This window comes from Alternaria viburni (assembly GCF_023758015.1).
Source record: "Alternaria viburni strain BMP 2772 chromosome Unknown scaffold_6, whole genome shotgun sequence".
NCBI lineage: Eukaryota > Fungi > Ascomycota > Dothideomycetes > Pleosporales > Pleosporaceae > Alternaria > Alternaria viburni.
In genome coordinates this window covers 701,580-727,241 of record NW_026055775.1, presented here as the reverse complement: position 1 = coordinate 727,241, position 25,662 = coordinate 701,580, and the positions used below count along the sequence as shown (strand labels likewise).

Genomic DNA, 25,662 nt, shown 5'->3' with positions numbered 1-25,662 from the left:
AATATTACTTAGTACGTATATACTTATCTTACCTACTAAAGAGTTAAGTTATATTAAGAAAAGAAGTATAGTTTATTACATCTCTTACTAATTCTAGACTAATACTAGACTTTAATCTCTATAGATTATATTATCTACTTACTAGCCTATACTAATAATAGACACACCTATAAGAATATTCTAGTTATTATTAATAGACTTAGCAAGAAGAAAAAGTTTATACTTATTATTAACCTACGCGTAGACACGCTTATACGCGCGTTTATTAAGTTTATCTAGAAAGAAAAGAAGTACCTAGAGTATATAGTGTCTAATTATAGACTATAGTTTATCTTCTATTTCTAGACTTATTTTTACTAAAAGCTAGAAATAAAGCCTAAGCTATCTACTACTTACTATCTAGAAACTAATAGTTAAACTAAAAATGTAAACGCTTTTTTTAAGTAATACTTATACGCCTATATTAACTATAAGTAAGATAATTAAGCTCTTCTACTATTTATAGCTAAATTTAAAGCTAATATATTAGTTAACGCTAGTATAGAAGTTTTTATATTTATTATAACTAAGAGCTATAACCTTTACTTAGAGATTAAGCTAGCTAAGGTAATAAACGCGTAGCTTACTACTCTAGCTAAAAGTAATTATACTAAGGCTAACTTATTTACTAAGAAGCTAAAGAACTTTTAGACTTTTTTTTAATAATAGCTTACGTAGGTCTAAGTAAAGTAAGCTAAGTATATAAATGTATATTAACTACCTACTCTAGAGTTTAAGGTAGAGAACTATATTATAGTAGACTTTTGTAATCTACGCATAACGTAACTAAACTAGTTACTAGACTTTAAGAACTATAGACTTTTTATTATTATATAAGTTATTAATAATATAGCTTATAAAGTTACTCTATTACTAGAGATATAAGTCTATAATATTTTTTACTTATAGCTACTCTACGCTATTAATAATAAGCTCTTACCTAGCTAGCCTTATAATAAAAAAGAACATATAGAGCTTACTAACTCTAAAGTAGATAATAACACTAAGTATATAGTTAAAGCTATTCTTAATAGCTATATTAATTAATAACTCTATAATCTCTACTTAAATAAAAAGTGTAATAGGTAGAAATATAGGTTAAGATTGTATTACTTATAAAATACTACGTTATTAAGCAAACAGCAATCTTAGGCTAAAGTTTTAATATTTCTATACAGGCTACGCGCTAGCGTAGTACTAGGCCTAATTAGAATAGAGGTTCTAGATTTAATCTATAACACTACCCCCCCCTCTTTTTAGGCAAGTTCTAATACCTAAGAGGTATTCTTTTTACTAAATAACTTTTAAAGCTAGTATATTATAAAAGTAATATTATACCTAAGCGCAATAAATTCTAAATATAAAGAAGACGCCTATTTCGCAAAAGCTACACAGGCTAAAGCATCTTCTATAATCTTTACTATAACATACTCTATATCTCTGCCTTATTCTTATATAGTTCTATTATTATAGCCTAGTAGTATTATTTAGAGCGCTTAAGTAGCTTAGAGAATAGATAGTAATAGAGCGTAGTAGCTAGTAAATTACGTAGAAATATTCTATAATAGTTAGTATACTATTAAGGCACAACGCTAACGTTGTAATTGCTATACCTCTACGCTGTTACAGACCTTTATTACCTTTATCTTAATACTAGTCTAGCAGAATTATAATCTCTAAGTTAATATCGCCTAATAAAGCTATAATAAAGATCTTATTATTAGAAAGTATAGTAGTTATAATAGTAGTATTAATAAATTCTAAGTGTATTAGTTTGTATAGAGTAAGTATTATCTCTAGTTAAGCGTTGCTAGTAAAATAATACGTAGAGGTAGCCTTTCTAATATATAGTAACTTATCGCAATAAAGTATTACGTAACTACTTATAATATAATAGTTTACGTAGCTATAGTTAGGTATAATTATTACTCTAATAAAGCGTTATTATTATAAGTTCTCTCTAGGTAGTCTACCTATTAGACTTTGTACTATAGTAATTCTTTTCTACCTTAGAGCTTTAGGTTAGAGAGCGTCTTATTAAGATAGCTATTAAGAATAGCCTTAACTATATAGTTAGTATTATTATTAATATTAGAGTTAGTAAGCTTAACATAACTCTTATTATTCTATAGCTATTCTAGTAGTAGTTATCTATTTACCTAATAAAGAAGCTATAGGTAGAAGATATTATAGGCTCGTATTCTAGGCGTAAAGGCAACTTTGTAGGCTATATTATTAATTACCTATATTATAAGAAAAGAACTATAGTTTTTAAAATCTAGTAACTAATTTAGATAAGTAGTGCGTAAGTTACAAAAGTCTACTATAACGCAATTACTAACCTTAAATTTAGAAGTAGGCAGGCAGTAGTTATTAGCGTATTCTACCTGCTTTAACTAGGCCTAGACAAGTTATTTCTTTAGATAGGCTTAGAGCTTATTAATCTACTCTATAAATTTATTAGCGTTAAGTTAGTTGCGTTAAGTAGGCGTAGTAAGCTATTCTAGAGCCTAAGCTAGCTTAATGCTAGAGCGTAGGTTATATCTCTTTATAGTAACAAAGGCAGAGACACTAGTGCTAGTATTTATAGTAGTATTAGCTTTAAACTCTGCTATAAGCAGTAGAAGAGCCTAGTTATCTTACTTATAGTTAACGTACGCGTAAAGGTATTACTTTAAAAATGTATTAGCGTTTTCTATCTAACTATTAGTCTCTAGGTAATAAGTAGTTAATAACTTTAGCTTAGTCTCTAATTATTAGTAGAGTTAGGTCTAAAAATAGAAAGTAAACTAAAAGCTATAATTAGACATAATATACTCTAGATAGCTTTTCTCTCTCTATACAAACTTAATAAAGGCTCTAATAAGAGTGTTAACGCGTAGATTAATAACTAGAATAAACTTCTTCTTTTTACTAAGCTTATTAATAATAACTAGAATATTCTTATATATTTAGCTATTATTAGTGTATAAAGAGAGATAGGTAATATAGTCTATTAAGATAGACGTCTAGTACTAATTAGAAATAGATAATAGGTAGAGAAGGCTTTACTTTTCTTCTTAGTGTAACTTAATATAACAGCAGACAAGGTACGCACTAGTATACTAGGTAACGTTATATATTATGTAGAGCTAGTAGTACTAACGCGTAAGCTTTGTATACGTCTTATACTTTCTACTATATCTACCTCTATATAAGAACTAATAGACCTAGTTTAAGACTTATGTATAAAAGTTACCTAAGTTAGAGATATAGATCTTGTTATAGACGTATAATAGACTATTAAGAAGCTTATAATTACTAAGCTTAAGGCGCAGCTTATAGTTAGAGCTAGCAATATTAGTAGGTAGGCGTCTTTAACTAGTCTATTTAGTAGTAATAATAGCTTATAGTAGCTTATTATAAGAGTATACGTTATAAATAGCGTTAGTAAGATTACTAGTTTTGTTATTAATACGCGCGCTTTCTCTCTCTTCTTTAGCTATAGTATTAGGCTTATCTACTATAGAGCTAAGGTAAAGAGCGTCTAATAAGCAGCTCTTAGTTATATTATCTATCTTACTATTAGCGTATATCTAAGCAGCAGTGTTAAGAACTAATAAGTAGGCGTATTATAAGTAGTAAAGCGCTAGAAATACTGCGTAGCAGGTATTAGAACTCTAATTACTAGTAATAATAGCAACGTATAGAGATAGGTTAACCTAATATAGTTTAATAAGCATTTACTATTAGTATTAATATTACTTATTATCTACGTCTTTAGAAAGATTGCTAGAACGTCTTATTAAAGTATTAGGCTTTGTACTCTGTTAGCTAGAGTAGTAAGTAACCTTAAAGTTAAATTCTAAGAGAAACTCTAACTAGCAAGCTTAGTAGCAATTAAGGCGCTTATTTATTATAAAAGTCTAAAGAGCTTAATAGTCTGTAAGTACCTTAACTAAGTTAATTATACTAGCTAACTTAAAGCGCTACTCTTTAAAAGCCTAGACAATTACTAAGAGTTTCTTATTATAGATCTTATAATTACACTTAGCTAGGTTTATCTTATATAACAAGAAGATAATAAGCTATAGAACACTATTAGGTTCTATCTAGAAGAGCATAGTAGTAGTAATAAAGTTAGAAGTGTCTATCTTAAGCTATATCTTATAGTCTACATTAAAGTACGTAAGTATACTAGCGTCTTAGAAAGCTTACTTTAGTAACTAGAAGAACTTAACTACCTTAGAGTCTAGAGCTAAGAGAAATACCTTCTTTCTATTAACCTTTGTTAGCTTAGTAAGAGGCTTAGCTAGAGAGAAGAAGCCTTTAATAAAGTAATAGTAGAAGTTTATAAACTCTAGAAATACCTAGATATTCTTAATAGTCTATAGAGTCTACTAGTCTAAGACTATAGCTACCTTTTTTAGATCTATCTCTAGTCTATCTATTATTAAGATTAGACTAAAGTACCTAACGCGCTTTATTAAGAAAGAATACTTTAATACATCTAAGAACATACTAGCCTTACTAATTTTTTCTAAAATAGTAAGTATATAGTCTTTATACTTACTCTTATTATCTAAATATATAAGAATATTATTAAGGTAAGCTATATAAATTACGTCTAAGTAGTTATATAAAGTCTTATTAATAAAGGTCTAGAAAGTCTCTAGTATATTATAGAGGCTAAAGAGCATTACTAGGTACTTATAAAGACTATACTAGGTAAGAAAAGTAGTCTTTTTCTTATAGCTCTTCTTAATATAAATAGAGTTAAACACTGTAATAACGTCTACTAGTATTATAATCTAGACCTTTGCTATTCTTGCTAAAGTCTCTTTAATAGCAGAAGAAGCGTTTTAATTCTTATAAGTAATAGCGTTAAGCTCTCTATAGTTAACGCATATACGTAATCTACTTAAAGATTTCTTAATAATAAAGATAGAAGAAGCGTATAGAGATATAGAAGAGTAGATAAACTCTTTTCTAATTATCTTATTAATATAGGCCTTTACTACTATTATCTTCTCTCTTATAAGACTATAGATATAAGGCTTAGGTATACTAGAGCCTAGTTTAATATTAATTATATAGTCTACGCTAGAGTATTAGAGAGGTAGAATATTAGCGAGTTAAGAACTAAAGAGATCTAGAAACTTATTAAGAATATACAAAGAGATAAGCTTATATATCTTATCTTATAATATAAACAGGCGCTCTATCTTAGCTATATAGTGCTTAAAGTCTTTTTATATAATAGAGACTAGGCTAGTAACCTACTTCTTAAACGCTAAAAGGTTATAGTTATTAGTATAGAGATTCTTTAGTTGCTTAACTTTATTAAAATAATAGAGCTTAAGCTATACTATAGAGTTAGAGTCTTTAATAGTAGTAAGAGAGGCAGCCTCTACACTAATTATCGCGATCTTAATATTACTAGTAGTAGTATTTCTAGTAGTAGCTTTCTGCAAAGAGCTTTTAGGTAGGTAGTTCTTATAGATAGTTTCTTAGAGTCTATTCTTAAGGTAGTTTACTTTATAGTTCTTATAGTTAAACGTTATAGTATAAGAGAAGCTAAACCTAAGAATAGAGTAATAATAATTAAGCTAGTTTATACTAAGAATAATATTATACTTCTCTATATTTATAACATAATATAGAACTATAAAGATATAGTTTCTATACTTAATAGTAATATTAGTAGTATAGATTAGGTAGGCTACCTTCTTACTATCTATAAGTGCTAGGTGTATAGGCTTTACAACGTAGAAGGTAGTAAAGCGTTACTACTTAATCTATTTCTAACTAATAAAGTAAGTACTTACACTAGTATCTATAAGAGTAGTATTCTTCTACTATATATCTTGTTATTGCTTTAGCCTATACTAGAACTATAGCTAATAGCTAACGTTAGCCTATAGTCTATAGAAGGTAGTATCTAAGATATAATAAGTTCTCTAGATACTGCTATTAATAGTGCAGAAAGTAGTAGTAAGCTTCTAGACTTTACTCTATTAAACGCAACGTTATAAGGCCTTTACTAAGTTACGCTATTATTACTTCTACTTACAATTTTAATTAGAAGTATCTAAAAATTCTTCTTATTAGTCTTATTATTATTAACAACGTTATTATACTTCTTAGTATTATTCTTCTTAATGTTAATTACTACTAGAAGTAGAATATTACTTAACGCTATAATAGATTTACTGCAATAAGGTACGTTCTTATTAAACTAGTTATAACTCTTCTTACTACACTTATAGTAAGCGTTATTATTCTAAAGCTTACACTTCTTCTCTATAGTTTATACATCTTAAATCTTACGTTTAGTATAGTAGTTTAACTACTACTTTTGCTTAGGTAACTAATTACTAGAGGCTTATTAATAAGGCTTAGAGAAAGAAGCTACAGCAGCGCTAGTAGCTCTACCTAGGTAGATATTCTAGAAAGCTTTATTAATACTATAGGTACGTTAAAGAAACTCTATAAGCGTCTTCTAGTTATTAGAAATAGTTACTATTATATTGCTAAGGCAAGTGTTTATAAGCCTACAGGCCTTCTTAATTAAGGTCTACTAAGAGTAAGTATAAAGAATATTAGCAATACTAAGAAAATAAGCTTACTAAGCTATAAACGTCTTACTTTACTTTTAGTAGAGACTATTATCTATAAGAGAAGTCTTAGCTTTACTAAACTAATTATATATTAAGTAAGTACTATTAAGAGCGTTAAGGTACTATATAAAGTTAGTAACCTTTATCTTCTTAATAATAGGCTATATAGTGCTACTAATATACTACCTAATATAAGTAATACAGAGCGCTTTATTAGAGATAGTAAGGTACTTGTTAACAGCTATCTTGCGCTAACGCTTATAGTTCTAGTTAGCGTTACTCTTAAACTCTAGAATATTAGACATCTTATATAACGTTAGAGCTATATCTAGTAGATAGGTTCTGCTAGGTAGGCCTTTAGTTAATATTTGTAGAGTAGAGAAGTAGGTCTAAGAACCTAGCAGCGCTAACGCGTATAGGTTCTATAGATATAGAAAGTAAGTAGTAGTTATAGACTATAATAGTATTACTAACTATTCTAGGTTCTAGAAGAAGTAATTATAGATTATATAGGTATTATAAGAGTTATAAATAGAAAAGGTACCTTAGCAGTTGTAATAATTAGAATAGAGCTCTTAGTAAGAGTCTAGTTACTTATAATACTTACGCTAGAGAAAGAAGTATAGCTTATAGCTTAGTTTATAGGCTAGTAACTTAGAGAGGTAGACCTTTTGTTTACGCTAGGTGTTCTATATACTTAGAGTAGCCTAGTTAAGCTATTACTAGAGCTAGATAATCTTAGTGTTCTTAGCCTTAACCTCTGCCTAGGTATTAGCGTAGTTCTTAAACTTCTAGTAGTGCTTATAGTACTACGCGTCTACGTTATTATTAGTAGTATTAAACTTAGAGCGCATAGCGTTAAACGTAGTAGTGTTAATAGTGTTTTTAAGATAAGTCTTTAGCTTGCCTACCTTAAGAAGAGTAGCGTTGCGCTTAGCAACTATAGCCTTATAAGTTAGGTATCTAGCAATCTTGCCTAGATTAGTAGATAACTATAACTAGGTTATAGCCTTTTGCAAGAGCTTAAGCTTCTAGTACTTAGTTTAATAGGCTTTGCAGCTTACACTATTAATAGCAGCGCCTTAGAACTAGTTAATAGCCTTAGAAAGCTTCTTAATACGCTAGTTCTTAAGCTTAACTAAGTGCGTAGTATTACAGAGAACTATAAAAAGGCTAGTAAAGTAGAAATGCTAATTACAGAGGTAGTCTACAACTTACTTACTAAAGTTTTCTACGTTAGTAATAGTTAACGTAACTTTACTAAAGTACGTACTATTACTAGTAGAGTAGTCTTAACCTACTTAGATTATAAATAAATAGACATTTATCTTACTATTATTAGTAGTATTTTTATATTATTAGAGTTTAAGCTAATTACAAGGCTTATTATTAGTATTATAGAAAAGAATGCGTACCTTATAGAAGTTATTCTATAAAGCTTCTACTATAATATTACTAAATTTAATATAAATGTACTTGTTATTGTCTAGAATTATAGGTTCTTTAAGACTGCTGTCTAAACCTACTAGCTAGAGAAGTTATAGGTAGAATACAAGAAAAGAGCTCTTGCGTTACTAATTAGATATTAGTAGTAGTAGTAGAGGTATACTTTCTTAGGTATTACCTATAATAGTCTAGAATTAAGTAGCGTCTTCTCTAAATCTAGCGTCTTAGCTAAAGCTTATAGAGAATATGCTAGGTGCGTTAAAGCTATAGCTTAATATAGTAATATAGAAAGTAGAGTGTAGGTATTATAGAGACGCGATTAGTTGCACTAAGAGCGTATACTACGTCTACTTACTTATTATATTTGCTGCCTTCTAATATTTGCTAGCAAAATAAGCTAGTTCTCTTCTAATTTTGTAATTCTTAGTTGCTTGTATAACTAAGCCTAACACTTCTATAGTATTCTCTGTTAACAAGTCTAACTATTATAGTAATAGGCGTCTAGCTAGCTCTAAATAGGCCTCTCTTATTTTTGTAGTTCTTTAGTACGCTCTTAATAGGTACCTAACTAGCTAGCCTGTAAGTTCTACTCTGTAGTTATATAACAGAGCTCTACAGGCTATTAGCTATTACTAGTACTTATCTTAATAGCGTTGTTTCTAAAGAGGTATAGATATCTAATTTGTGTAATAAGCGCGATAGCAATTGCTATAATAGCGTTAGGCCTTCTTTAGCTTGTTTTAAATTAAGCGTAGTCTCTCGCAACTAGTTATAATACAATCTAATAGAGTAGAGTATAGAGTCTAGGTATAGATATCTTATTAAACGTAGTATAGTGTAATAGGTAGAAATATAGGTTAAGATTATATTACTTGTAAGATACTACGTTATTAAGCAAATAGTAATCTTAGGCTAAAGTTTTAATATTCCTGCACAGGCTACGCGCTAGCGCAGCACTAGGCCTAATTAGAATAGAGGTTCTAGGTTTAATCTATAACAAAAGAGCCTTCTATAGTATAAAGTCTAATAGGTAGACTACTTAGAAAGTTCTAATAACCTATCTTAGAAACTTTATATAAACCTAATTAGTTTACTTAACCTTATTCTAGACTATTATTAATATAAGCTATCTAAGCTAGAACTATATTAATAGTTTAATACGCTTACTAGTAGATAGAACCTTTTTATAATAATAATTTATCTACGTAATAACTACTAATTACTAAGACTAGTTAAACTACTTACTTTGTAAATAGTTATATAATACCTTATTATAACTTATTACTTATATAATAGATAGGCTATTACTATAGACTATTCTTAGTAAACTAGTAGTAACTTAACGCTCTCTCTACTATAATAGAACTTTATAGAGAAAGTATATTAGCGTTCTTATATAACGCGTCTTTTAATAATAGACTTATACTACGTCTAGTTATATAATAGTAACTTAGAGTCTAGGTAACTTACTAGACTATAATTAAGATAAGAGTAGTATAAGCTATAACGTTCTAGACAACACTATTATAAAAGCAATACGCTTATAAGTATACTAACACTAATAGATAATTTTAAGTCTCTTACTAATACTTTTACGTTCTTCTAAAGCTACTCTAAGCGCTATAATTAAACTACGCTATAGATATAATAGTTATAAAGAATAATAGAGTAATAGTAAAAGATATAGAAAATGCTTTAGCTTTTATAGCTTTTGCGAAAGAGGCATCTTTTTTATATATTTAATTAGAAGTAATTAGACGTAATATTACTTTTATAATATACTAGAAAAGTTATTTAGTAAAAAGACCTTAGGCGTTAGAACTTACCTAAAAAGAAGAGAGAGGTAGTATTATAGATTAAACCTATAATCTCTACCTAATTAGGCCTAGCTCTATATTAGGTAAGAAACTTTAAAACTCTACCTATATAGCTCTTTCTTTCTATAATATAGTATCTTACTAGTAATATAATTTTAACTTAATACACCTATTATATATATATAGGTTTTTTATTTAATAATAAAGTTTAGAAATATTATTAAAACTTAGAATATATAACTCTTAAGAATATATAAAAGTTACTTAAAATAGAAGTTAAGCTTACTATTATCTATATATAGATTAAAGTAAGAATAGAATAATACTATTCTATCTACGCTACTATAAAGAATGTTATTAAGATACTCTAAGACCTAGTAAGCTATACTATAAGTAAACCTAGAGATCTTCTTTATATTAATATCTAGAGTCTATATAGATTAACTAGTTATAATAGTACTTAAAGTATACTAAATATTATAGATAATATAACTTAATACTAGTAGATAAAAAATCTAAAGACTATAAAAACTAATAATATTATTATATAATATATTAAAAAGCTAAAAATTACTAATAAAATTATTATTTAAAGAATATACTATAATAATAAAATTATTATAAATAAATTTACTACCTTCTATAAAGAAGAGAGTATTTATTTTAAAACTATTACTTTATATTAATATTATATAGAAGAAGTAATTAAACGCGTAAATTAAACTATATAAGACTAAACTATTATTATTCTTAGAGATAAATAGCTAGGCGCTAATAAATCTATTATATAAACTATTCTTAGAATACTTAATATAAAAATATAAGAATTATTAGAAAATATAACTCTACTAGAAAAACTATAGTCTAAAGTATATTACTATACTATATATTCTAAGAATTATATACTAACTAGAGCTTTAAAATTAGATAAAACACTATATAAAGTACTCTATAGTAGAAAACTAAATATATCTATTCTATAACTATAGAAAGTAAGAGCTTTTATTTTAATTCTATAGTTATAATATATAAGCACTATAATATATTAAATAAAGAAGCTTAACGTCTAAGTATAGATAGGTTACTTTATTAGTATTTAAGAAGTATTAAAAATAAAGATATAGAATTCTAATTCTAGAAAGATTTATCTTACTAATATTATAAATATTAAAAGTAGAGAAGTATCTTAAGATCTATAAGATATAATATATAGAAGATCTACACTAGTACGTTCTTATAATACTAACGCTAATAATAATATAAAATAGTTAGATAGTAAAAGTAAGAATAAAGAGCCTAAACTACTATTCTAGAAATAAAATAAACTATCTATAGTACTTATACTATAAAAAGACACTAAGTATTAAGCTTATACTAAATAATATAAAGTCTATAATAGAGTTTTTTCTTTTAATAAAAAATATACTTTTTATAAGAAGAAGAAATATAGATACGTTTTTTAAAGTATACTAAAAATTCTAAAACTAAGTAGAGAACTTCTAAGAAGTAAATGCTATAAACTTTATTACTAAAATAACTATATATATTATAGTATACTTTCTTTTATTAAATCTTATCTAATATATAAAAAATAAAACATTTCTTATATAGATAAACTAGTAGCTCTATTCTATAAACTAGAAGTTATAAAAGAAAAAAAATACTTAAAATATATAGCTATAGAGCTTACGTATAATAGAGAATCTTTTTATTTAATATATATAAAGAGAAATAAAAAGTGTATATCTAAGTATATTAAAAAAGTACTAAAATAGAAATAATACACGCTTTATAGCTATTATATACTTATCTATAACTTAGACTAACTTTATATATATTATATATAAAAAGGCTATAAATAGTATATCTATCTAAATAATAATAACATCTCTACTATAAAGTACTATTATCTAGACTTAATAGATATAATAATATAGTAATATAAAGATAGTAATAGTAGATCTACTTATAACTTATATAAAATATAGAATAAAAGTTATTTTTATAATCTATAAAACTATAATAAAGAACTACCTTATAATTACTATAATAAACCTATAGTATATAGTATAATAGGTAGTTAATCTTATACTTAACGTAGTTATTATTTCTATAATCTTAAGAAAAGAGTTAGATAAGTACTACTTAATAATTACTATAAGAATATATAACGTATTTCTAATAATTATATTATTAGTATAGAGATAAAATTACTAAAAATAGAGTTAAAATATAATAAAACACTTACGCGTAAGAAGAAGTAACTTAATATTAGTAATAAAGAAAAGAAGCTTTTAGAGTTTTTTAACACTAATAATAATAAAGAAAATCTAGAGTCTTTTATTAATAATAATAAAAAGAAAAATATAAGGTCTTTTATTAATAATAGTAGTAAAGAAAAGAAGGTTTTAGAATTCTTTAATAGTAAAGATAAAAAGAAGGTTTTAGAGTTTAAATTATCTAATAATAAAGAAGAAAATAATTTAGATTATAAACTAAGTAATAAAAAAATAAAGAATGTAAACTCTAATAATAGTAATAGTAGTAATAATAATAATAGTAGTAATAATAGTAATAATAGAGAAGAAAATACTAAGAATTATAGTAAAGATTAAGATAGCTAATTATATTACTTAAAGGCCTTAAATAATTAGAATAACTCTTAAGAATACTAAATAATAATACTAATAATCTATAACAACGTAGAAGTTTTAGAAAATCTATCTAAAGTTATAAGCTTTAAAGTTACTATATAATTCTCTAAATAGCTTTTATAGAAAAAGACTATAGATAAAGAATATAACTTACTCTAGAAGTATAAAGTATAAATCTATATTAAATGTTAATAAAACTAAAAGCTACTTATAGAAAAATAAGTACTAAAATATAAACTTAACTCTAATAGTATAATTAATATATATAAAGCTTAATACGTAGTATAATTTTTTTAATAACGTTATAGTTTAGACTATAATAAAATATTTACTACTATTCTAAAGATATTATCTTATTATCTACTATTTATATTAGCTACTTAATATAGATAGTATGTTTATTAAATAGATATTAAAATAGCTTTTCTATATAGAAATGTTAAAAAAGATATCTATATAGAATAACTTAAATACTTTATTAAAGAAAATACTATCTTAAAACTATAAAAAGTACTATATAGTCTAAAGTAAGCTTCTTAATAATAGTATTAAAAGCTTATAGACTATTTAGTCTTTATAGAATAGAAAGTATCTATATATAATTTTTTATTATACTTTTATACTAATAAGAAGTTAATTATAGAAATCTATATAGATAATATTCTACTTATAGAAGATTCTTTAGATAATATTAGTGTCTAGAAGAGAACTTTATTAGACTACTTTACTCTAATAAATATAAGTTTATACTAGTATTATCTTAGTATTAAAGTATATTAAATAGATAATAGAATTTATTTTTACTAATAAGAATATATTAAATAACTACTAGAAAGATACTAACTAGAAAATATTAGTACTACTTTAATACTATACTTTACTAATCTATTAGAAATTAAAAAGAATACTAATTAGGTATTAAAGAATTTTATTAAGAGATACTAGTCTATAGTAAAAGTACTACTATACTTATTAATTATTATATAACTTAATATAGCCTTTATAGTAGAAGTAGTATTACACTATTACTTAAATCTATTATAGAATTATATAAACGTAGTAATTTAGATCTTCTAATATCTAAAGAGTATAATAATAATAAAATTATTCTATAATACTTATAATAAAACCTAGATAATTAGATATACTAATAGTAACTAGATAATATATAAAGATATATAACGCTCTACTATAGGCTAGATTATTATATTTAGTATATCTCTAATTATATATATCTTAAGAAGATAAAAGATTATAGCTTAGTTAACTTAGAAAGTAGAGTATATTATAGTAGTAGATCTATTAAATAAAGTTATATAGATATAGAATATTATATAAGAAATTCTAATAAGTCTAGATATTTAAAAGAATATTAGACAAAAGAAAACTAAGATACTTATTAATAATAATAGTACTTATATTCTTACTAATAACTCTAAATATTATTAAAGAGTAAAGTATATTAAAATATAATACTATATACTTAGAGATTATATATAGAAAGAAAAATAACTACTAGAAAGAGTAAGTAGTAAAGAGAATATAATAGATATGTTTACAAAAGTATTTATAAAAAAAAGATTCTTATTACTTTAAGATATATTAGGTATAAAGTTAATAAAGTAATAGTCTCTAGTTAGTAGAAGTGTTAGATAAAACTAGAAGCTTCTAGTTAAAAGGTAAGTTTATATTATAGTAAATATAAATACTACTTTTTAAGTATATAAGAAAGGTAGAGCTTTACTTTACTCTATTATCTTATTTTATATTAATTTATTAAGTTTAACAACTATATTACCTCCGTTTTGGAAGACAACGTCGGTCTCGACAGAAACCTCGCCCTCCTCATGGGAGGCGTTATCAACCTAATGTTCCCCATCGGCTCTCTCTTCCCGACCTTCACACTGGACCGCACCGGCCGGCGGAAACCCATGATGTGGGGCTCTCTTGGGCTCGGCTTATCCATGATGATGATAGCCATCCTCTTGAGCTTCCGGTCCGAAGGAGGCGATGTGTCGCAAGCCACTGCGTCCGCCAGTGTCGCTTTCTTCTTCACTGTGAGCACAAATGCGTCGCATTAGGGATGAGAAGCTAACAAATCCTAGTACATGCTGGCGTTCGGTATGACAATGAACTGCATTCCTTGGGTCTATGTACCCGAGATCCTACCGCTACATGTACGAGCGAAAGGCACAGCTGTCGGTATCTCTGCGAACTGGATCTGGAACTTCTTCGTCGTTATGGTCACGCCTACGCTTCTCGACAGCTTGGCGTGGAAGGGCTACCTTATCTTCATGGCACTGAACTTTGCGTTCATACCGCTAATCGTATGTATTTGAAACGAGACCAGAGCCTCCATTCGCTAACGTGCTTGCAGTATTTCTGCTATCCTGAGACAGCCAATTTGACGCTGGAAGAAGTCGATTGGCTGTTCTACGAAGGTGATGTCGTGAAGCGAAGCCGACGTGTGGCGAAGGAGGGATGGGAACAAGCGGTTGGCACCGATCCTGCGACTATGGTTGAGACGGGTAGTGTGTCCAGCGGTAATAAGGCCGGACATACGACGGAGAAGGCAGAGCACACGGTACACTAATCCTCACTAGCATTCCAGCTGGGACGATGTGACTGCGCTCCTACACCATCGAGTACTTGGTATCAGTCATCATACTCACCTTTGATCAATGCGATGGATTGATGTCTATATCAAGCATCCGCATGCATTGCGGTCAAGAGACAAAAGACAAGCGAATGAGAAAGTGAACGTAGAACCAAGGAAAGGTGATATAGTCTATATGATGTGCGAACCTACATATCGTACAAGGTGGTGATGTATACTACAATGACTTCTCGGCAACCTTGGCGGCCTCGAGTCGTGACCTCATGTGAGGAGCAGTGTGGGATCCCGCGCTCTGCGGCTTCATGATCTGGCGAAGGATAGCGCGACGTGGCATGGTAATTCTGCTGCAGAGAACGACCGCTCCAGTCAACAAAGCAAGAGCTCCAGCTTGATGTGCGGAAGCCAACCACGTAGGGACCATGTAGATCAGCGTGCTGATGCCGAGGGTGACCTGGAGAGTGACGAGATGGACCATGCCTTGGACGCCCTTGTGGGCATCCTTGGTAAGCTTAGTCCGCACACCCTTGCCGAAGCGAGTGTATGCGAAGAGACTCATGATGGCAGTGAAGGTAGTTGTTGCGAGCATGCGGTGGTCAAGCTGAACGAGAGACGGGTTCTCGAGCATGTTGCGCCACCACAGGTCTGATTGGTCTGGGACGTGGCTGTAGAAGGGGTCGAATAGTTCTTTCCTGGGTGGGGTGAGACCCATACCCATCCACGGGAACTCGTTATAGATAAGACCGGCATCGAGACCAGCGACAAGGGCACCTGACATGGCAGTAGTGAAGACGAGAAGAGTAAGACCGAAGACAGAGCGTCTGAAGATGCGGAGTGCAGGGTGCTGCAGAGTCTTGATAGTCTCTGCTGCCTTGACTGGGTCGGCCAGCATGCGGTTCTCCTTGAGGATAGAAAGACCAGTGTATACCATTGAGCAGTAGACGGTGAATGCAGCGCCGAGATGGGCAGTCAAGCGGTACTGGCTGACACGGGGGTGGCTACCAGGTTCAAAGAGGTCGTCCTTGAGCCCACTCTTGACCATCCACCAGCCGATAACACCCTGGAAGCCGATCATGCCGCAGATGCCGATGAGCTTCCAGGCCATTGAAGGTGCTACCCTGCGACGTGCGATGAAGTATGCGGTTGGTACGAGCATCGTGATGCCAATGACGCGACCCCAGAGCCGATGCGCCCATTCCATAAAGTAGATTTGCTTGAAGTCGGCCATGTCCATACTCGAGTTGAGTTGGGCGAATTCAGGTGATGCCTTGTATTTGGTGAACTCGCTGTCCCATTCGGCCTGGCTCATGGGCCAGAGGGAGCCGGTGACAGGGCGCCATTCGGTGATGCTCAGCCTGTTGAACTTAGCAGGTGCGGTGGAGGAGGTGACGTCGGTGCCTACCCAGACTCTGTGAGACGAGTCAGACCTCCAAACACAACTATACCGAAAACGCTCGCAGCACTGCCCAGCAGCCAGTATGCGACGCTCTTGGAGGTTGTCTTGGGGAAGCTGCTCGACTGGCTCTCAGTCTTGGTCGCAGCTTCTGCGAGTATCGCCCGTCCCGCATTCGATCCCTCGATGGTCGCGGTACTGCGGAGAGGCTGGGTGGATTTCCACCTCACCGATTGCAGGACGGAGGGTCGGGATGAAGATCGTGAAGCGGAGACGGCGGCTCGAATCGGCGAATTGAGGCATGGCCTGCATACGAAGAGGCGTCGTGAGAGGCGTGGAGCAGCAGTCCGCAGCTGCGGAAATGCCTGGAATATTGAAGCCATTACAGCGACATCTGGGGAGGAAGGAGGAAGTTTCAAGAGCAGCAAATGTACATGTCATCGTCGGTGGTTCGACGGCGCGGCGGCGCGCCAAGAATGAACCCTGCATATCCACGCCCGTTGACAGGCGGAAGCGACGACCCACTCCGCAGGTTCGCAACTGCATCACCGGACCCCTCCTAGTGAAGATCGCCATTTGGCGTCTGCCGTGCTGGCAGCGTGATGCGCCCAGCCTCCACCGTATTTTGCGACCGCTATCTTCCCTTCTCCTATATGACTTTCACCGTCTCTCCATTGCGTACGTGACCATCCCGTGTTATTAGACCCGGCGTGCACTGCGTTACCCCACCCACTCCGGTCGCATACCCAGCCGTCGTCGACCACCACGCCCCATGTACTTCCAAAGCAGCTTATAGCATAGCATGGATCCCGCCCATCAACCACCCACAGGTCACGGGAGCAACAACCTCGATCATGAGAACGAGCCGCAGATTGGTGGATTAGAGCGCAACGAAATATGGCCGTTGGGCGAGGGAGAGCGTACAGAGGGCGGCGCAGGCTCGAGTAGTACCCCATACGTCAGCCTCTTCTCGCCCAACGTACCCGCCATACCACCATCTGCGCCGTCCGACGTCCCCGACAGTCCCAGGGCACACGTGAGCCACTCGAGGTCTCTCAGCTACTCGCGCTCGATGCCGTCACTGGCCAACTACTCCAGCATGACATCGCGTGCGTCCAGAGCTCACGGTCAAGAGGAACGACCGCCCATAGTTCAGCTGCAAACCCGGATAGACCAAGCCCAAAAGAGCGCCGATGATCCAAACACCCCGTTGGAAGAACAAGGCAAAAGGCGCACGACGTTGGACCTGATGCGTACAGAGCACTCTGTTCGCACCGACATTAGTAGGTTGTTCAGCGAGAGCGCAGCCATGCCTGGAACTAGGGCACCTTCCTACAACAACGCGACGGGACCATTGTATTTGCGAGGTGAGTCTTACTATGAGATTCTCGTGTGTACAGGCTAACATTGTCAGTTTCAGGCGAAGCCATACCTCTGCCTGACCACCTTTACACCCGCGGGCTGCTCGAAGGCCGACACTCGGACATTACTATCATCGCCTTTGGCCAGCGATATCCTCTGCACCGTCTCATCCTCGACCGCGCACCCTTCTTCACGACCGCCCTCTCTGAGCCTTGGCTCGAAAGCCGGTCCAAGGAAGTCAAACTACACCCGGAAGAGATCGATTCCAGCATTACGCAAGCATCATTCGAGTTGGCTATACGTAAACTTTATGGCGTCGACATCTCGAAAGAATTGGACGCTGAAGCCATTGGTCTCTTCGCGACTGGCTGCTGGCTAGAGATGCAGGACCTCATCGACTCTGCGATCGAATCCATACTGCGCCAGATGGCACCGGAGACGCTTGCCTACCTCATCCGCTTAGTCACCTCCAACTACTATGGCCGATCTGGAGACCGCATACTTGAGTCGGCCAAGGCGATGCTAAGTAGGAACGGTTGGGAAATGCCTCTTAAATACTGGGACGATATGCCCGGCGACATAGTCCGTGAGCTTGTAGGGTCTGACGGGTTCTTTGTGGATAGCGAGTGGGACCGCTGGGTACTTTCCAAGCGTCTTCTCGACCGCCGGCTACGTCAAGCAGCCATCGAGGCTGGCCTTATCCAGCGGGGACAGAGGCCCATCCCACAAGCACCCAACTCTCTTCGTCTCATGGCAGTTCGCTTCGACGGTGTTTATCGACAGAACGCCTTGACAACGGCGCATTCCTCGTCCGACGCGCAGGCTGACTGGCTTGCTCTCTACACGCTGCCCGACATTGAGCGCATACTCGTGTTGCTAGACGAAGGTATCCACTACATTCACATGGAATACGAGCAGCTTGAATTTATCAGGAACGCTCGCGACGTGTTTGGCCTACCAGTGATGCCCGAAAGGGTCATCTCCAATGCGCTATGGCAGCAACTGGCCCTTCGCCAGAGGGTGCTCAACACCGATGAGTCTGCTCAGGAGCTGGGTCTATGTCAATCAACTCCAGACCCCGAAGAAGCGAACGTGGCGACGAAGACTGGGAGCGAGCTCACTAACAAAGGAAAGCAAAAAGAGATGGCAGATCCTATCGACGAAGGCGACATCGAGTCGGATAGTTGGGACGGCAATGGCAAGCCACGGAAGTTTTGGATCCCAAGCTCGGACTGCAACATTGTCTTGGGCAACGGCGCAGATCCTGTTGTTACGACATCCAACTCTTTTCAGCGCCATGCTTCACGCCTATCAGCCACGATACAGCCAGAGGATGCGCAATGGGCCACCGACTTTGCCTCTACTCCGTCGACATTGACGAACCCAAATACTCGCATGGACTTTGCCCAACGCCCAATCTCTGCTGGTGGCGGCAACGCTGGTCAGCCAAAACCAATCGCTTATACCGAGTTTCCTCCATTCCGCTTCTCGGCTGAGTTTCCTAATCCACGATTCCTCAAAGAGAAGAAGCGCGTCTATTCGAGGACGGTATCGTACGCAGGCTCTTTGTGGAACATCTACATCCAGAAAGTTCGCTCTGCCAAAAATATCCAGTTGGGCGTTTACCTCCACCGTGCCAAGGAGCGAGAGGTAGATGAGACTGGACATGTCAGTGGTCTCAGCCAACAGAACAACGGCTCGGTTGATGAACGTATCGGCCAGCTAGAGCGCGAGATGCTCATGCGTAGTGACCGACGCGACCGGCGACGCAGCACCCGAGTTCCGTTCATGGATCCTGCTGCAGAAGAGGATACCTCTGGCAGTGGTGGAGATCCCGACCCTGCTCTCGGCTCTCTAGGACTGCGCAACCCACTCTTTTCTAGTGGTAGTCTTGGCCGCCATCGCAGTCGTCTACCCACTCGCGGTATTCCACAATGGGGCTTCCAAAACCTGGCCTCTTCACCACCTCAAGATGGTGATACCATAGACTCTCCCTCTTTCGCTAACGCTCCCTACTCCCCATCCGAACATGACTCAGATCCATCCGATGACGACGACGAGTCAGACGCCGCCGCCTACATCAACCCCTCTCTCGCCTCTAGAGTCCAACGCAAAACGCGAGCCGTCATACCCGCACTCCCTCCCTATGTCGACGGCCGACCCACAATCAAAACCTATTTCAAGATCTACAGCCCCTCCAAGGGTGGAAGGATGCTCAGCATCTACGAAAGCGCGCCTGACCGCTTTAACTTCAGTCAGAGCTGGGGATGGAAGAGCAGCACTTTGATGCTGGATGAAATCACGATCAATAATGGCGGAGATGATACCCTGGCTGGTGCCAACCCAGCTGCAAGCAAGAAGACGGATGGCAAATTGAGATTCATGGTTGTTATCGGCAATTTGTGAATGGCGTATATGGGTGGAATGGTACCTATGAGATGGACTGGGATGGGTTTTGGGGGGTATGCATCAGCGATGGGTGTTCTGTTACAGGCAATAAGGATAAGGCGTCTCGGGTTTATGGTGGGGGATGGTTTAGATACCAATTTCTACCTATGCACATTTGTAGTTTTCGCATCAACTCGCGCACAAGACTGGGGTAGAGGCCCCTGTGATGGCATGCGCTAGCGGCGGTTCTAGGCTCAGAAGGATCCCGAGGTCGCGGCTGTGACGCGTCGACGCGACTGCTCGGTTTGTCGAGACAATATACCATCACGTCAGACACGACACATCTGCTGGTACTCCCCTCCGCAAATCCCGATACATCTACCGAAAGATCGTACCCAGTACTTTCGATTTTCCAGCGCTGGCGTACAACGGCGCGTGCGGCATGCACTGGGTAGACACTTATTGCGAACAATCACAGCAGTCCGGGCTAATTACTCACGAAACTCAGGCCTTGAGAGGTCAATTGAGCCATATTTCATTGGTTCCAGCTTGTGCACTAGAGCTATCTGTTATCAAGTACATGATACCGGCAATCGAGCTGTTGTGCAGAAGCAGCAAGCACTTTTGCTGGTCTCCCCCCACCAACTTCCAGCTTTATCCTCACTCAAGCTTACAACACAGAAGGCTGTCTTCCGCTGAAAATCCGAGTACCCGGCAAATGAACACGGAAAATGAACTCCAATGCGTCGTCAATGCGAGCAAGGGTTTCCTGCACACGATCATTGAACTCAGGAGACCTGTTGACATCCCATCGCTCCTCCTCCAATCCCGCGCCTAGATTGTGAAGGCAAACTGGTCCCAGGTTCTGAAGCTGCTTGCGGGGAATCGGGTGTACGGCGTGCACAACTCGCTCGGTGATCTCGCTCTTCTCGGGGAACTGGGCCTTTGCGCGAGGATCGACTATGATGGTCGTCTTGGTGTAGAAGGGAGACTCAACGACGAGTTCACGGGTGGTATAGCCGCTCCACAAAGTGACGACTTCTTCGAAGTCTTTGGGGGTGAATTGCCGCAGTTGCATCGGGCGAGTGGGCGCGATCATGCCAGGCGCGGTGCCCGAAGCAACTCCACTAGATGCACTACGCGCGGAAGGGCGAGTCGGAAGTTCGACCAACGGACGTGCGGTCGAGGGCTGCGCGAGGGTCTCAGGGCCGGGAGTCGGCATGGGTGTGATGCTTGGGTTGCTCATATTGTAAGATGTTGCAGTAATGGTGTCTGGATTAGTGATTGCTCTAAATGCTTTGATGCGCTTCGCAATATGGCAATAATTGTGGGTGTAAAAAGGTATTGAGAATGCTGGTTATGCTGAGCGGAAAGTTGACTTCCTATTGACTTTATAGGCATGATGCTACCACTTGCCGTTGGCAACAACACACCATGTATTCCAAGTGTTCGCGAATCGCTGCTGGCTTTGCTGGCTTTGCACATTTCTTTCCTGGTCTGGATCAAGTCAACGAACGCTAGTTCGACGGACTCTTGATGTTCGCTGGCTTTTGACAACAAGAGCTTGGCGCTATTTACTTCACAAAACCAAACCTAATCAATTCTTGCAAGGTTCCTTGCTGATGCTACTCGCCATACTAGTGCTCTACGAAGGGAGTAGGGTCAGTCGATCTGCACAAGTTTCCAAAACAGGACTTCACTTCCTGGCATTACGTAAGTCGAGAGCATGGCCTTTCAAGTTCGTCATTGCATATAGTTCGTCTAACGAACGGCATCAAGAGAAGTGGAAAACGCATCATGGGGCGGTTGAGACCCACAGTGAATTGTGCAAGGGAATCGTCGACTAGGAACATACGGTACATGACAACGCTGATCCAAAACCGACTTATTCAGGACACTTAAACCTGCCCAATGTAACCCATACAATCACATGAATTCATCCTCGTCCTCATGCATGATTTGTCCGATGGCCTCCACCGTCTCACACATTCGTCTAGCGAGCTCACCATCAGGCTGAATCCTCTTCTCAGTCCAGTAGCCGAACAGGAACTCCAACTGATCTTGCGCGAGGCTTCGTAGATATCGCGTCGGTATCGGATGAACGGCGTGAAGGGTCACATGCTGTTCAGGCTGTGCTTGATTAGCATGTATATCGCGACTCTCAAAGCCAGCTGCACAGGGTCTTACCATAGCAGGTTCACAGCTTGGTGAAGGGTCTTGAAATAGAGGAGGTGCGAACATGGTGCCTGAGGATATGGGTAGTCGGATGCAGACGTAGTATCGCGAAGCGCGCATTTGAGCTAGTGTCTGGTATTGACCCCAGGAAGCAATTACCACCCTCTCGTGATCAAAATCTTGCAGTGGCTCTGCTTCGTACGCATTCTGTAGAGCCCCGCGATTTGCGCCCAGTGCCGCGGAAGGTAACACAGGGCTCTCGGGGTCTGCCCGAATACTTTCTGTTGGCGGGCTGTTCATGTCGATATGGTACATCCTGATGTATGAAAATTAGGCGAGAGTAAGGGAAAAGGGGATAGAAATGCTGTGCAGCAAGGGGAAGTTATATTTCCTGAAGCATAGATCGTCTATCTTGATTCTGAGCTTGGAATGATGAAGAGTTCTTCCATTTCGCTGGCCACAAACCATAGTGCTGTCAACGCGAACACTATCAACATCTTTACGCCAGTTACCGCTTGATAGATATAGCCTGGCTTTGTTGGCTGTCATGGTCCTTCGCGTGAGAACGATCATATTTGCCGTGGTATTGGCGACAACAACCAGCTTCGTCTAAATTTTCAAGCAAACCATCCGTCAATACTGATGATGCGCATTCGTGTTCACAAAGTAATGTTACAGATGAAATGCTTCATTTACAAACGGAACATGACTATGGCTATCTCAGGCAAGAAAAGACCTTGTAGAACCCTACCCAGAGTTTTACTTCCTACCGGCAGCACCACTAATACCATCTACAATCGTGTTGGTTAGTCTTTCTCTCATTCATTCGGGAAGGTTCACTTACTCTTCCTCCTCCAAGCCTGCTGCTCATGAGGAAATATAGCACCAGCCTCATCGTAAGCCCTCTTGTTCATGTCATCCAGGAGAATGGCCGCCGCCCACTTGATCTCGACCATACGTTTCTCAGCATGTTGTCTCTTGGATTCTGACATCGCACTATCGAGAGTCTTCTGATGAATCTTGTTCAGCACTCGTTGGGTAGTTTCGATGTCTTTGACTGGTGTGCGCCCTCTGTCGGGCAGCCCGATAAGTTCGTACGGATCTTTTCGCTTCTCTTCGTCGCTGTCGGAGTCGTCATCGTCGTCGTCAGAAACGAGTTGATTTTGTGGAATCGGAGAAGACCTTCGTGGTCTTTCGCGTTCCGGTAGCATGCGCTGCTGGTTGTATGATTGACTATTCAAGTCATTTTTTCGGTTTCTGGAGGCATCGAGCTGTCGCTGTCTCTCCTGATCCTGCCGCTCCTGATCCCGCCTATCCTGATCCCGCCTCTCCTGATCTCGCCTCTCCTGATCTCGCCTCTCCTGATCCCGCCTCTCCTGATCTCGCCTCTCCTCCTCTCGTCTCTTCTGCTCCCTTTTCGCGGCTAATTCCTGACGTGTTTGCTCAAACCTTCGTGCAGCATCAACCTTTTCCTGCTCTGTCCTCTCCGTCATCTCACGCGTCTTACGGTCCAGCTCGTCTTGTCTGCTCTTCGCTTCGTCAATGCGCAGTATTGTGTCTTCTTTCAAATTGTTCTCAATTTTGTTCCTTTCGAATCTTTCCTCGGCCTCCTTGAGCTTACGAGCCTTCTCTTCCGCTGCCTCGATCGTCTTCTTCGCTTCAGCTTCCAACCTGGCTCGCTCCTTCACTGCTAGTTCATCCTCGTATCTGTTCTTCATCTTCTCGTTGCGGTTGTTGTCTTTGTTGAGTCGATCGAGATAGAGCTCGTTTTTGTCTTGTTCGGAGGACCCTTGGATTTGAGCGGGCGCTGGGGCTCCATGCGAGTGCACTACAACATTCTGGGTGGGAGCCTGGCCAATCATCGCTGGTGGTGGTATCTGCTGATTGATGAAGAAGTTTGGTTGAGGCAAGTTGAAAGAGTAATTCTGCTGCATCTGCTGGAGGAAGGACTGCTGGTGTTGTCCAAGCTGGAGGAAAGCCCATCCGCCATGACTTGTGAACACCAACTCCACAATGTTCTGAGCGGTTTCCATCAGATCGTTAGCCAAGAACGAGATGCCGAGGATGCTTCCGCTTCGTGCGATTTCTATCTCTTCCAGTATGATATGAAAAGCCATGATCAGTTCATCGTCAGGGTAAGTTGCCAACCTAAAAATTGACATCGGGTGCGGACGATCCAGCACTTTACGGCGAAATCGGCCTGTAATGTGGAAAGTGATCATGTCGCAAGATAAAAAAGGTAAATTGGGATATCAAAATGATGCGAGGAGGAAGATGATAGATAGCAATACAGGAAGTACGAGTGTGAGGGCATGCGCACAGAAAAGGACGGTTTTGTACTGCGGGCATGCTTTTGGTGTGATGCCTAATCATGGAATCCCCAGGGCGGCTTCCAATACCCACGTTGTGTCGATGATTATGCATGTCAAGCGTCGGCCTGTGAAGCTACGATCATCCTCATACGTGTTTGCCGCAAACATCGCGGGCATTCCAGGTTGTGACGCGCCAGGCTCGGTGAGCTGCGCTCAATCTTCAAACTAGATATGGTGAAGCAACACCAGGTCGAAACGTTCACAGATGCTGATGTAGAGAGCAGGATAGGATCATTGTGGCTGTAGGAACTTGCAGTTTCTCCACCTAGGCACAACCGCCTAGAGGAGAACGCGGGAGGAATAAAAGCCGATGATGTCATTATTACTAAGCATCCCAGCCTTGGAAGGCCCGCTCACACTTCACCACGATCGTCCATCATCATAGCTATCAGCACCTTTGGGCACCACTTCAATGCCATATGTATTTAATATATGGGCCCTGTATCGTTCGAAGTTCTCGCGATGCCAACCCATGTAAGTGCTGATCGCTCGACAGCGCCATGGCGTGTTGTGTCACAGCCGCCTGAGCCTGCACAGCTGCCTGACAGTTTAAACGGCAAATGCGATCCCGCTATAACTAAGATCAATTTCGTGTGAATTTATCAAGCTACAGTTTCTCAACATCTCCATATGCGCAACAAGTTCAGACTTCGTCATGCTCATCCTAGTCAACTCCTAAGCCAGGCGCTTTCCTCGTCTAATCAACAAAACCTGACGCCTCCTACTTGGCTCCATGCTCCGCCTTCCAAGCCGCATATTCTCTATCGTCCTTCTCTTTCTCCGTCTCGGGTCGGCTTCCGATG

General features: G+C 37.4%; 6 protein-coding genes across 6 annotated transcripts; 2 read left to right on the top strand and 4 right to left on the bottom strand.

Moving 5' to 3' along the window:
- Nucleotides 1-14,402: 14,402 nt before the first annotated feature.
- Nucleotides 14,403-15,148, top strand: J4E79_003693 (uncharacterized protein; the record flags this gene model as incomplete). Its single annotated transcript, XM_049352585.1, has 3 exons — nt 14,403-14,612; nt 14,661-14,882; nt 14,933-15,148. The coding sequence occupies 3 exons, from the start codon at nt 14,403-14,405 to the stop codon at nt 15,146-15,148; spliced, it is 648 nt and encodes a 215-aa protein (XP_049212964.1).
- A 241-nt stretch (nt 15,149-15,389) lies between these two features.
- On the bottom strand, nt 15,390-16,874 carry J4E79_003692 (uncharacterized protein; the record flags this gene model as incomplete). Its single annotated transcript, XM_049352584.1, has 3 exons — nt 15,390-16,524; nt 16,572-16,744; nt 16,788-16,874. The coding sequence occupies 3 exons, from the start codon at nt 16,872-16,874 to the stop codon at nt 15,390-15,392; spliced, it is 1,395 nt and encodes a 464-aa protein (XP_049212963.1).
- A 490-nt stretch (nt 16,875-17,364) lies between these two features.
- J4E79_003691 (uncharacterized protein) lies at nt 17,365-20,330 on the top strand (the record flags this gene model as incomplete). Its single annotated transcript, XM_049352583.1, has 2 exons — nt 17,365-17,929; nt 17,977-20,330. 2 exons carry the CDS (start codon nt 17,365-17,367, stop codon nt 20,328-20,330), a joined length of 2,919 nt encoding a protein of 972 aa, XP_049212962.1.
- Nucleotides 20,331-20,982: 652 nt separating this feature from the next.
- Nucleotides 20,983-21,558, bottom strand: J4E79_003690 (uncharacterized protein; the record flags this gene model as incomplete). Its single annotated transcript, XM_049352582.1, has 1 exon — nt 20,983-21,558. One exon carries the CDS (start codon nt 21,556-21,558, stop codon nt 20,983-20,985), a length of 576 nt encoding a protein of 191 aa, XP_049212961.1.
- A 680-nt stretch (nt 21,559-22,238) lies between these two features.
- J4E79_003689 (uncharacterized protein) lies at nt 22,239-22,553 on the bottom strand (the record flags this gene model as incomplete). The annotated part of the gene is made up of 2 exons (XM_049352581.1): nt 22,239-22,442; nt 22,500-22,553. The coding sequence occupies 2 exons, from the start codon at nt 22,551-22,553 to the stop codon at nt 22,239-22,241; spliced, it is 258 nt and encodes an 85-aa protein (XP_049212960.1).
- A 693-nt stretch (nt 22,554-23,246) lies between these two features.
- Nucleotides 23,247-24,604, bottom strand: J4E79_003688 (uncharacterized protein; the record flags this gene model as incomplete). The annotated part of the gene is made up of 2 exons (XM_049352580.1): nt 23,247-23,278; nt 23,332-24,604. The coding sequence occupies 2 exons, from the start codon at nt 24,602-24,604 to the stop codon at nt 23,247-23,249; spliced, it is 1,305 nt and encodes a 434-aa protein (XP_049212959.1).
- Nucleotides 24,605-25,662: the final 1,058 nt, after the last annotated feature.